This window comes from Ursus arctos, unplaced genomic scaffold (genome assembly GCF_023065955.2).
Source record: "Ursus arctos isolate Adak ecotype North America unplaced genomic scaffold, UrsArc2.0 scaffold_21, whole genome shotgun sequence".
In the NCBI taxonomy this organism is placed as follows: Eukaryota; Metazoa; Chordata; class Mammalia; order Carnivora; family Ursidae; genus Ursus; species Ursus arctos.
This window is the reverse complement of record NW_026622886.1, coordinates 39,159,581-39,173,479: the sequence shown is the minus strand read 5'-3', so window position 1 is coordinate 39,173,479 and position 13,899 is coordinate 39,159,581. Positions and strand designations below refer to the sequence as shown.

The window sequence follows — 13,899 nt, the reverse complement described above, 5'->3', positions numbered from 1 at the left end:
CCACAAGCTCCCAAGTATTTTATCCTGATCATCAATGATAGCAGTTTTTGTGCTTTAAGGTTGTGTATACCTTATTTTAAATATAGCATATAGCAGTTTTTATTATAGAATTTTAAATTTCTACTTGCATTATATATAACACGTACATGTGCAAATATCACATGATGACAAATGAGGATGTCAGTTAAAGTGAATTTATATTTTAGTAAAATAATTATATAGATCAGGTTTAGGAAACAGTTTATGTAGTTTAGGAATATCGTGCTTGTAGGAATGGGGTTAGATGCCAAGGTGTTTGGAGTGCATGTTGTGTGGAGAAGCTTCAGGAAGATATTTTCTTCTCTGAAATGTGAAGTTCAGCCCTGGCCAAGGCTCTAGGTGGTGAAGATGTAAATGGCTCATGCTGTGGGAACTTTGAGGAAGCCAAGACCCATCTCGTGGCTGGTGATCAGGGGTGTTCTCAGAGGGAGGGAGATTTGATCTGGGTTTTTGAAGCAGGAATGGAATTTGGGTAAAGAAGAGTACATATGAGTGAAGGTCTGGAAACAAGAAACCATGTGTTCAGAGGATGCCGAGTGTATGGAGGGAAAGATGTGACAAATTTGAAGAGAACTTTGGAGAGGAAGAGATTCAGGTGGAGATGGTAAAAGGAAAGGAGTTAAAGATGGCCGACTAGAAGAATGGGGTGATATTTCGAAGTTAGTGGGAAGGGCTCTGGTTTGGGGAAGAAGACGGCAGGTCTAGATTTAGACATGTTGACATCCCCAAGTGAAAATGGTAGGGAAGGGCTTAAAATCTGGGGACTAGAGCTGCCAAGAGGTGTTGAGGAAGTGTAGCATGTTAACAAAACACTGGCCTTGGAGGTCAGAAGACTCGACATTGAACCTTAGCTCAAATAAGAATGTGTTGGCTGTGACAGTTCAAAGATGGCTTTAGAAATGAGGTAAGAAACACTTTCATTATTTCAGAAGTTGATGCTTAAAACCACGTTAGCAAAGCCCTTTCAAAATTAAGACAAAATACTAGACAAACAGTTATATGTCTGTTTCCAGAAGAGTAGTGTATACATTGATTTTTATAGTTAAATGCTTACTTTTCCTTCTTGTGTAAATTATACTTTTGGAAGTTCCAAGGACCTCCAGTACTTGTCCCATTTTTAAATTTCTTGATCTTCTATCCTTCCTAAGCTAGTAGTTAGTGTTTTAAAAATATTGTTATAGATCATTAAAGGAATTTTCTAAGAAAGGAACAATGAGGCAAGCTTTCTTCAAAAATATGAGAATTCTTCTGTGGTCGGAATGGCCACCTCCAAAATTATCCTATTTATGAAAGTTTTTTTAAAGATTTTATTTATTTTAGAGAATGAGAGAGCGTGTGAGCGGGGAGAGGGAGAAAAAGAGGAGGAGAGAATCTCAAGCAGACTGCACACTGAGCATGGAGCCCGACATTGGGGCTTGATCTCACAACCCTGGGATTGTGACCTGAGCTGAAACCAAGAGTCAGACGATTAACCGACTGAGCCATCCCAGCGCCCCCAAAATGACCCTATTTTAAATACACATTCTCCATTTGTTTTCTTAATATGGAGGCACGTTTGTATCATATTTCTCATAAGTATAACTGAAATTTAATGTTCATGTAACATTTTTCTTCGTTATATAGTTTATGTTATTTAAAATGCTGTCGACCACTTTATCTTCATTACAGCTATACTCATTTTGCCTTGATATCCCTGGTCCTAGCTTAGGAGGGTAACAGGTGGGCTGCTTCAGAGTCTGCCCTGATAGACAAGCCAGCATCACTGGATTGAGCAGTGGAGTGAGAGGTGGCTCATCACTTAACCAACAGTCACTGAATGTCTGGTGTGTACCCAGCACCTGCTTGGTGCCTGGCATTTAAAGAAGAATAAGATATGGTCTCTGCCCCTTAGAGACGTACCGTCTCATTCCAGCCAGAAAGCTGTCATACCAAATCTGAGAGTCTGTAGTAGTTTGCAAATGGAAAGGATGGGATGTCTGAGTATAGTGCACCCCTTATAGAGTCAGTATTTTGTAAGGTGGCTTCTTTGTATTTCTCAGGCCTGCGTGCATCTAGAATAGTGCCGGGTACGTACTAAGTCTCAAATATTTGTTGTCTTAGTGAATATGAAACTTCTACAGAAGTTAGGAGCAAAATGCTTTCAATTTTAAAAAACTAAAATTTTGTCATTGTTTTACAGAAAATGTGCTCTGACTGGCCAGAGTAAGTCCTGTAAACACAGAATTAAATTAGGGGACTCAAGCAACTATTACTATATTTCTCCTTTTTGCAGATACAGGGTAAGTAACTGAGCCATGAATTTTAATAAAGCTCACTTTGATATGAGACATTTGACTGTTTATGACTTTTTTTTCCCTTTCGGCCTAGATCACCTCTGTATGTAACTTTTTTACATACATTCGATATATTCAGCAGGGGCTCGTGAAACAGCAGGATGGTGAGTGTTCTTAATTGGTTGCAAAATACGTACATAAACTTTCAGCAAAAAGTATAGAACATAGTAGTAATGCTCAAACTTTATTATTGGTACATTCATATTGAATCTCTCATAGTTCTAATGTGTGGAGAATTTGGGAACTAATGTTTTTTAAAACGTATTTAACCCTTAAAACCGCCTCATTTTACTCTGATACACGTTTTAAGCAGAATCAGTTATAACTCTTAAGGGGTATATTGATAAACCAGATGGTAAAAGTGAGGGGAGTAAAAAGCTTTTGAAATTACTCCTGAGAAATAAAAATGAGTAAGCTCTAGACATGATCAGATTCATTTTAATTGGTGAAAGCCATGGGGATCTAACAATTAATTTTTTCTGTATTTTGTACTTTCACGTGTGAATTAATAAAGCAGTCATGAGGATAGTTCTGAATGGAATAAAGATTACTGTATTCTGAATCAGCCGAAACATATAGATGATATATCCAAGAAAGCCAACCTCATGCAAGTGTTTTCATATTTTTAATACAGTCTCTCATGATTACTGATGATTCTGTAGCCAAATGTCTTAAACATCAGTAAGGCCCAACAACTCCAAAGCAGTGTTTCTTGGGTACATGTGATTGTTTTAAAACAAACAGCAGATAGTAAGCCAGGGATAAGTCCGTACGCATTTTGTATTTGAAGTTGTAGGAAATTTCCTATTCATATTTTTTGGGGAACTGAAAATATTTTTATATTAAAAACTAGAAGCTTGCTCTTGCAGTCATGTAAACCAGTGAATCTTAATTCTGTGGGAAGGTTAGTCGTGCTGATAAAAACTTAATTTAGCATTTCAAAGCTCTGGTGTGTTGAGAAGAGTCATATTTATTTAGAACCCCATATAATTAGATTTTAATGCCTAAAAGAGTGAGGGTGAAACCTCTCATTAATGTTGAATTTCAAAAGGCTGAGTAGCATAAAGTAGTCTTTAAAGTGTATAATAGTTTTTATGACTTCAATAAAATTGAAATATTTTTGAATACCTGTTGGTGGATAATAGGATTTAAGCCACAGAACAGATGATTTATGTTAAGTTGTCAAGTGTGTTTTTTCTCCTTGTTAAAGTAAGTTTTTGTAGGGAAGGTGAAAGATAATTTCCTTTATGAAAATAGGGAGAAATTGTCATGACTAGTAGTGGGGGTGATGGTGATAAAAGTGGCCTCTTCTCTGGTTTCTGTCACTCTTCCACTTCACAGTACTTGGTACATATCATATAATGTGTGGGTTTGTAGCAAATAAATATTACTAATTTTAAAATATGTGTACTATCTGTGCCTTGTGCCCGAAAGGATTTAGGGCAGCTAAATCTAAAGCAGGGTTTCTCAAGCTTGGTTCTATTAACATTTTGAGCTGGATGAGTCTTTGTCGTGGGGGGTGCGTGTGCTGTCTCGTACGTTGTAGGGTGTTTAGCACCATTGCTAAGCTTTACTCAGTAGATGCTAGTAATGAAAAACGGATCCAGACATTTTCTCAGATGTACCCTTGAGGACAAAATCTCTGCTGGTTGAAAACCGCTGATCGAAATCAGTCTCTATTCTGATGATATGTCAGAGGAAGACTTTTTATCAGAAATATAAAGCCAACTTTTTTCCATTTACAGAGGGGGCTTGCCAAAGTAGAGATAATTGAAATTTACAGATCAGTCTCTACATTTATTTTTATTTCTAATTTGAGCCATATACAAAACCTTTCTCTGTTATTTCTCAAAAAGAATGTTACTAAGTTCTCTGGACTGTCTTTTGTTTTCCTTTTTTTCCTGTTTTACTCTGTGTTAATAAACCGTGGAATGGCCAAGACGTAGCAAACTAGAGCAAGATGATCACTAAGTTAGAAAAATTGAGGATCGAATGTAATTACTTACAACAGCAACACGATTGCCATTTACTCAGGGCACTGAAGCATCTACCTTCTGTTGGGCTATAGTGGTCATTGACGTATCTGACAAACACTTGTGGCAAAACTGGTGAATATTGCTCATTTATTGATTAAACTGGGATGCTCACAAATACATGAAAAAATTTGTGTGAATTAGCAGTAAAATGGCGAGGCATTAGGTACATCATTAGGAAATGCCCAGTTGGCATTTCAGTTAATGTTAAATTTTCAGTGATACAGCTAAAAAATAATTAAGATGATATTTTATAATTTACATGTCTCCTTTTCTATTTGTATAGTTGATCAGATGTTTTGGGAAGTTATGCAGTTGAGAAAAGAGATGTCCTTGGCAAAGCTGGGATATTTCAAAGAGGAACTCTGATGCTCTGCCTGGGACCATGCGTGAACCTCCCTGAATACCTGGAAGATGGCTGAATATTTTTATGGTTACTTGATATTTATTTCCAAGGAGTGGGCCCAAGACTTTTTCCCTCTTTTGCAGATTACACTGAGAAGTACTGTGATTTCTTTTAAATTGACCTATGCTGTGTTTGCTTACTCTTTAGTTGAACACACTGTGAAGAATTACAGGTGTACTAGTGATTGTAATTTATAGTTGCAAAAAAAAAAGCTAAATAAATAAAGAAATACATCAACGTTAGATTGAATATGTTTTTGCTTTCTCTTCTAGCTCTGACATGGCATGTAGGGTAAGCAGAACGTATTGAAAACGTAGTTTTCAAACTGCACAGCAGCCTGTGAGGGGCAAGGAAGAAGGCTAAGCAGACAGGATCGGCTCTGTCCCCCCACAAGAATGGCTCTATTTTTGTCTGTTTTTTAGATTGGACTTCAAAGAAGGATTTTATTTAAAGAAGACAAAAAGAAGAAATCAATCTCTCCATCTAGAGAATGCTACTGTTAGTATTTCTGAAGAAGAGCCTTTCAGCTTTCAGATATTTTCTACCTACATATGCATATTTGTGAAAAAAAAGTAGACTTTCTTCTTTAACTTAAATATTTTTTCTACATGTGTTTAATCACTACATGGTTTTGACTATAGGATGTTAATATAATTGGTTTGGAAATTAGCTTTAAAATTTTTTTTCATATCATAATGCTGTGACGAATATTCTTATGCGTACTTCTTTGCACATTGTTGGGTTGTCTCCTTCGTGTAGACTTGCCTAGAAGTAAAATTGTTGGGTCAAGGTATATGTGTATTTTAAAATATTTGATCTGCTTTGCCAAATTGCTCTCTACAGAAGTTGAACAAATTTATTTTTACAGCAACAGTGTATGAGAGACCTAGTTTTCTGAAGATGGCATTGTTTTCAATCCTGTCTTCAGAGATTGGTCAACCTTACCTGTAGAAGATTCAGTCACCAGGATGGGTGGGAATCTTCAGAGAAAAGGATATTTGAGAATGGTATGGTGTGGTAGAAACCATCACTACCATGCCCAGCTCAGGAATCTGAAATTGAACATGAAAAGAACTTTGAAACTAGAATTTTATGTCCTGATAAATAGTTATTCAAATGTGAAGGCATAATAAATATGTTCTCAGACTTTCAAAACTTCAGAAAATTTTCCACCCAAAAATGCAAATTTAAAACACTTTTGGAGAAAGTAAGTATGAAGAGAAACAAATCCGAGAGATGCTGCAAGAGATATGGGGGAAAAAAGAGATACTTATGGAGTTTGTGGATGACTTTAAAAGAATAAAGGTAAGGCTAAAGAAAATTATATAACAATCTAGAATTAGAATTCTTTAATTAACAGTGGCAGTGGGAGGAGACCAGAGATTGTGAGGGTAATTAAAGTTCCAGTCTTGCTTGTTAGATGGAAGAGAGAGATACCAATTAAATGTGAAGGACCAAAGAAAAAAAGGTCAAGTAGAGAAATGAATAGTGTGATATGGAAATCATATATTTATACACCAAGCATAAGGACGTGGAAGGGTTGAAATAAAAGCCTGGAAAAAGGAAAATACCAAAAGAAAGCTAGTGTAGTTTTACTACTATCTGACAAAACAGGCATTAAAACATAAGCATTATTAGGGATAGAGATGGGTGCTATCTAATGCTAAAATTGAGTTCACCAAGAAGACTTAGTAAGAAAATTAATAATAATAATAATTGAAGAAATATAAAAATACTAGGGCTGACTAATAATACCAAATGTGAAATACATAAGGAACTCCTATAACTCAACATTAAAAAACTAATCTCATTAAAAATGGGCAGAGGTCCTGAATAGACATTTTTCCAAAGACGACATATAGATGCTCAACAGACACATGAGAAGATGCTCAATGTCACTAATCATCAGGGAAATACAAAGCAAAACCACAATGAAATGGTACTTTACACCAGTCAGAATGGCTAGCATCAAAAAGACAAGATACAGTGTTGACAAGGATGTAGAGAAGGGGAACCCTCATGTGCTCTTGGTGGGGATATAAATTGGTGCAGCTGCTATGAAAAATAACAGAATAATTTCACTACTGGGTATTTACCCAAAATAAATGAAAACGCTGCTTCAAAAAGATATATGCACCCTAATACCTCTATGTTTATTGCAGCATTATTTACAATAGCCAAATTACGGAAGCAGCCCTAGTGTCCCATCAATAGATGAATGGATAAAGAGGATGTGATGTGTGCACGTGTGTGCACGCACACACAATGGAATATTAGCCATCAAAAAGAATGAAATCTTGCCATTTGCAACAACATGGATGGAGCCTAGTGGATATTATAAATATGCAGGGTGAAATAAGTGTGAGAAAGACAAATACCATATAATTTCACTTAAATGTGGAATCTAAAAAACGAACGAACAGAAACAAACTCATATACAGAGAATAAACTGGTGGTTGCTAGAGAGGAAGGGAGTGGGCATCAGACAAAATAGGTGAGGGGGATTAAGAGGTACAAAGTTCCAGTTACAGCATAGAGAATATAGTCAATATTATAACTTTGGTGACAGTGACTATACTGTGGTGAGCATTACATAATATATGGAATTGTCCAATTACTATGCTGTACACCTGAAACTAATGTCACTTGTGTTTCAATTAAAAAAAAGTATTGCAAAGGAAATTTTGTAGCTTTAAATATTTTTTTAATTTAAATTCAATTAGCCAATATATAGTACATCATTGGTTTCAGATGTAGTGATCAGTAATTTATCAGTTGCATAATTGGGTGATGTGATAAGCACTGGGTGTTACAGCTTTAAATGTTTACATGTTTTTAAAATGAGCTAAGTGTTCATTTAAGTTACAGGACAAGATAAAAGTAAAGGAAGGAGATAAGAACAGAAATAGAAAACGGATGCAATAGAGGATCAACAAAGTCGTGTGTTGACTGAAAAGATGAACACAATGGACACAAATTTCTGTCACGGAGAAAAAGAGAAAATACACAAATAACCATACCAGGAGTGAAAAAGGGTATGTCAGTATAGATACTGCAGATATTAAACATGAATATTATGAACAACATCCCAATATGTTTGAAAATTTAGACAAAATGGCAAAATTCCTAGAAAATGTATTTTGATTAAAAAGAAATCAGAAGCCTGAGCAGTACTATTACTATTCAAGGAGAGGAGTAGTTAAAAATCTTGTCACAAAACTCTAGGCATAAATGACTTTAACAAACTTTGGGGCGCCTGGGTGGCGCAGTCATTAAGCATCTGCCTTCGGCTCAGGGCGTGATCCCGGTGTTCTGGGATTGAGCCCCACATCGGGCTCTTCCACTAGGAGCCTGCTTCTTCCTCTCCCACTCCCCCTGCTTGTGTTCCCTCTCTCACTGGCTGTCTCTCTGTCAAATAAATAAAATCTTTAAAAAAAAAATGACTTTAACAAACTTTAAAGAACGAATTATATGTATTCTTCTGAGGAATAGAATTACTATGTTTCATACATCAAAAACCAATATAACTTTGATAGTAAAACCAGATTGGGACAGTCAGTATAAGAAAGAAAGATTACAGGTCCATTTTGTCATTGGTAGATATGCAAAAACAGACAATGTAACACACTGACCAAGTGGCATTTATCCCAGGAATGCAAAAATGGTATATTAGAGGGGCATCTGACTGGTCCAGTCAGTAGAGCATGCAATTCTTGATCTCAGGGTCATGAGTTTGAGCCCCACAATGGGTGTAGAGATTACTTAAAAATATTTTTAAATGGTATATTTATAAATCTAATTCACATTTACAGAATAAAAGTGAAAAACCATCTGATCAATAGCTGTAGAAAAACGTTTAGTAATCTTTTCATCTTGATAAAGGATAGCTTAAAAAATCTTACAGTAAACACCATCCTAAGGTGGGAAATGTTAGAAACATTTTCTTTAAAGTCAACAGTGGAACAAAGATGATTACTGTACTCATTTGTATTAAATAAAAATTATATTGTAAATGTTAGTGCAGCAAGATGAGGAAAATAAAGATACAGTGATTGGGAAGGAAAAAATAAAACTCCTTATGGTATGATTGTCTACATAGAAAATAAAGTCTTCCATCAAATTATTAGACATAATTGGAGAGTTTAGTAAGGTGGCTAAATACAGGATCAATATATATTTGTGAATTGTACTTACATACAGCCACAGTTAAAAAATAAGATTTTTAGAAAGACACCAAACAATTGCAAAAAGAATTCTGAAGTACCTTGTAATGAATCTAACCAAAGATGTGTCAGATCTATGGAGAGGAAGTTATAAAACTTTACTAAAGGAAATATTGAAGAGGACTAGAGTGATCTATGTTCATGAGTAGGACATTATTTTTTTTTAAATGAATGTGTAGATTTAGTGCATCTCCAAACCAAATCCCCAAATCTGCTGGAATTGGCAAATTGATCAAATTTATGTGGCGGAGTTAAGGATGAAGAATGACTGAAGCACTTCTGAAGAACAAGAAAGGAAGAAGCGTTCATCCTGCCAGAAGGACTTTTCATGAAGCTGAAGTATTTAAGAAGGAGGGACACAGTGCAGAAATAGAGAAAATGGCCAATGGAGAGAGAGCTCCAAAGTAGATCCACACGTATTTGTAAATCTCATGTTGACAGAGATGACAGGTAGGTCAATGATTGGATTAATCATTAAATGGAGCTGACAAAGACAAAGGAACATATGAAATTGTATCTTTTCCTTACACCATACACACACAAAAACTCTTGTTTAAATGTCCTGAAACTGTAGAACTTCTGATGTAGAAAATACAGTTGAAATTATAGGTGAAATATATTTTGAAAATATAGGTGGATACCTTCCTGATCTGCTTCTAAGAACTTCTTAAACTGAAAGCAAAAGAAACCATAAAAGATAACCATGAAAGTTGCGCTACGTTATAAATTGTTAATTTAGAACTTCTGTCCATCAAAAGGCATGTTAAAGCCAAACTACAAGCTATGAGAAGATATTTGCAAAACTCATAACCAATAATAGATTAGTATCAAGAATATATACAGAAATTCTACAAATCAAAAAAAAACAAAAAACGGGAAATGGCTGGAGCAGGTCCTCCACAGAGTTGGAAGTGCATGCAGGCTAATAAACTATTAAATGGGTCTTCATTTATTAACAGGGGAACAAATCAAGACCACAGTGACAGGTTTAAATTCAACTAGCAAAAATTAAGCCCAATGAAGTCAGAGAATTTCAATAGGATTACTCATAAATTGTTCATGGAAGGGTCAATTGGTATATCTACTGTGAGAAAACATTCATTTGAAAAGTTGGACATTCCCCACAGCCCACCAGCTCAGCTTGTAGGCATATACTCAAGAGAAATACTTGCACGAAGTGCCGCAAAATACGTCTTTAAGAATGTTTTGGAAAAGATCCACATGTCCATCTAACAGGAGGGTAAAGCGTTATGCGCTCACATAGGGGACTATCACGTGGTGGGCAAAGTGAACGAACAGCAGCTACATGCAGCACAGCAGCTGAATAGAACATAGACTGAGTGGAAAAGCAAAATGCTCAGAAGACCGTATGATACTTTTCTCATAAAGTTCAAAAACTAAAACTGAACAGTTGTGTGTGTGTGTGTATAGATATAACAAAACTATTTTTTAAAAATCCAAATAGTGATAAACCCACAGTTCAGGTTAGGGTTACCTCTGGTATGGAGGAGGAAGGAAAAGGGAGAGAACTGGGAGGAGCATATGTATAAGTCATTGTGGATGTTCTAGTCCCTGGGTTGGATGATGGGTTCACTTGTCATGAAGAGTGCGTATATGAATGAGGACGATTGTGCGCAGACCATTGGTGGTGTGTTATGAACCAAGGGTTATGATTAGTCCAATGCTCCTGCATTCACAACCAAAGAGCAGAACAGAACCTGCTGATGAATTGGATTTGGGAGAGAGAGAAGGAGAGAAGTCAGGTCTGAATCCTAGGCTTTTGGCTTGAGCTATTACTGCATTTATTGAGATGGGGAGATCTGGGATAGGTTCAAATTATGTAAGTGTGGAAGAGATACAAGAACTCAGTGTTTGCCACGTTGAGTTTGAGATGCACATTAAGCATCAAAATGGAGATGTTAAGTAGGTATTGATATACAGGTTCAACTTCAACAATAAGGTCAGGCTAGGTGATACATTTGGGAGTAGTTTAGCCCTGGGACCAAATAGGAGCTTTAGGGATACTTTGGAGATGGAGAAGTATGGCACTGGGCCCTATGTAACCATGACAGGGAAACAGCCTGCAAAGAAGACTGACTACAGAGGAGCTAGTAGAAATGGCGAGGCAAAGGAGATGGAATCATTAGTGTGCTGATTAACCTTGGCTCAGGAGAGTATTTCTGGACAGAATTTAATTGCATAGACTACCAATTCTAAAAAAGAAGAAAAGACTCTGATGAATTTCTATAAATAGGTTCAGAGTTGCAGAGAGAGCCTGGCCTGATGGAGAGAAGTTGGATCAGGAGTTGCTCAGGAGAACTGCATTCTCCAGGGGTGGTTCCCAACACTGATTGGTTAGGCAGGTCACCACTCCTCTCTGACCTCCTCAACGAAGGCTAAATTAAGTACTCTCTCTTGTCTCTCCCAGCTCTAGAACAATCCACAACGTTTGGCTCAGCATTTACACTGGAAGAACAAAGGTTTGGTTTCTTTTTTTTTTTTTTTAAGATTTTATTTATTTATTTGACAGCCAGCGAGAGGGGGAACACAAGCAGGGGGAGTGGGAGAGGAAGAAGCAGGCTTCTGGTGGAGCAGGGAGTGCGATGTGGGGCTTGATCCCAGAACCCCGGGAGCACGCCCTGAGCCGAAGGCAGATGCTTAACGACTGAGCCACCCAGGCGCCCTAGCAAAGGTTTGGTTTCTGAGCATTGGGTCTCAGACCTGAAGTGGCAACCACCCACCTATCCACTTAGCAGCACGACCATGTGAATGCTGTGGGTTTTTGTTTCATGCAGCCAGAGTCTTACATGGGTCTGCTCTTACTCAGAAACTTTGTTTTTAAAGGTTTTTCTTTGTTGTGTTTTTCCCTCAGTAATTTTGACAAAATGTTTAAGACAGGTCAAAGCAGTATGAATTTATATTTGTGTCTAACTTCTGTGCTAGAAAAATAGTTCTTTATTTTTTTCATGGAATGCAGTACAATTACCATCTCAACAGACAACTAAGTTTCTTGTCTTTATATAGACACACAAGGGCCCAGCAGTGTCTGTTAATTTTTGTGCAGAACTTCTAGACAGAATTCCTCCTCCTCATTCACACATTTTTGGGTCTTGTGTGTGCCAGGTGCTGCTGTCGGTGCCAAAGATAGAGCAGTGAGCAAGACAGGTGAGGTCAGTCTTGTGGAGCTCGCAGTTCCCTGAGAAATGGACAAAAAGAAATACTAAAAGATAAGTGCTTTAGAGATACTTAAGATGGGGTAATGGGCTAGAAGGGGAATGGATAAGTCCTTCAGACTGGGTGGTCAGGAAAGGCCACATTTTCAGGTTGGGCTCTGACCAGACCCAGGCTTGTGAAGGGAGGCAAGCAGCAAGAGAACTCAAAGCTGGCATACGGCCCCTAAGGAAGAAATGAACTTGAAAAACGGCAGAAAGACTGAGTGTATAGTTGGTGCCAGGGAGTTTGGTAAGAGAAAGCTGGAGAGGGAGGTATGGGTCAGACAATGTAGGTCTTAGTAAGCCACGGTGGGGAATTTGAGGTTTTCTGTGACAGCTTTGGTCACAATTCTAGCTGGCTCTTTCTTAGCTTTTAAATACTGGAATCCCTAGAGTTTTGCCCTGGGCCCCCTTCTCTTTATCTAAATATTCTTTATATCATCTCATCTGGGCCCCTGGCTTTGAAAACCAAGCACCATTTGCATATAACTCTACATCTCCAACTCTGACATCCCTCCCATAACTTCGGGCTCTGGTATCCATTTGCCTGTCAGCCCCTGCGCTTGGATTTCTAATGGGCATCTCAAACCCAACACTGACACTTAGCTCAGTTGCTTACGCAACAGTCTAGGGCTTGTTCTTGGTTTCTGTCACCACCACCTCCAATCCAATCCATCAGCAAGTCACATCAACTCTGCAAAACATACTTTGGGTCTCTCCACTTCCCTCCACGTCCACCACTACCACTCAGTCCAAGCCAGCATCTTTTAAAAACTAAAATAAAACCATTTCAATACCACAAATGAGCAAAGCTGCTGAAATATAGAGAAGAGTAGAACCCCTAACAGCAGCTCTCTAGGAAGTACAAATCCACCTATAATCTAACGGCAAGAGGTGGGACTGTGGTATGAGTACGAGAATTCTGGAGCTGTAGATCTCAGGGACAGAATTGAGAGAGACGAAATCCCCGTCATTACATTTCCAACTTGAACCACAGCACCAGGTGTAACCAGAGCAGCTCAGCCTTTACCTATTTATTGTTGGAGTTCTCTAGGAAACGTCAGTACCCAAACATCTAAACCAAGGCTACCTTAGATCACTGCTCAAGAAATGGATCTCCAGGGGCGCCTGGGTGGCGCAGTCGTTAAAGCATCTGCTTTCGGCTCAGGGCGTGATCCTGGCGTACGGGGATCGAGTCCCACATCAGGCTCCTCCGCTGTGAGCCTGCTTCTTCCTCTCCCACTCCCCCTGCTGTGTTCCCTCTCTCGCTGGCTGTCTCTCTGTCACATAAATAAATAAAATCTTTAAAAAAAAAAAAAAGAAATGGATCTCCACCAGATCTCTGCAAAATGGGGGTGCCCAGTAGAATTAGGAGATACTAGAGACCTAAAGACCATGATCAAGGAAGTATGGGTGGTTATTTGTTATTCTCTGAGAGGGAGAAACCTTAAACCCCCATGGTCACCAGCTGGATTGTGCCTTCAGCTGTGTGTTCTGGACTCATTAATTAACACAGCTATATTTTCCAGGCCTTCCAACAACTTTCTTCTAGATTCTCTTTACCTTCCTCAAACCATGTTGGTTGTTATAGGTTAGCCTCTCACCCGGAGGCTGCAAACTGCAGTCCTGTGGGCTGAATCCCATTTTCACTTA

The 13,899-nt window shown here is 38.0% G+C and overlaps 1 protein-coding gene across 6 annotated transcripts in view; it reads left to right on the top strand.

The window, feature by feature from the left end:
* Positions 1–5,051, top strand: part of RAB3IP (RAB3A interacting protein) — a 132,599-nt gene extending 127,548 nt beyond the window's left edge. For all 6 annotated transcript variants that reach the window (XM_048217889.2, XM_048217890.2, XM_026500048.4 and 3 more), the window contains 3 exons: positions 2,219–2,318; positions 2,407–2,476; positions 4,692–5,051. In XM_048217889.2, the coding sequence (XP_048073846.1) occupies positions 2,219–2,318; positions 2,407–2,476; positions 4,692–4,774 (253 nt within the window). In that variant the 3' untranslated portion in view covers positions 4,775–5,051. The remainder of the gene's footprint in view (positions 1–2,218; positions 2,319–2,406; positions 2,477–4,691) is intronic.
* The last annotated feature ends 8,848 nt before the right edge of the window (positions 5,052–13,899 follow it).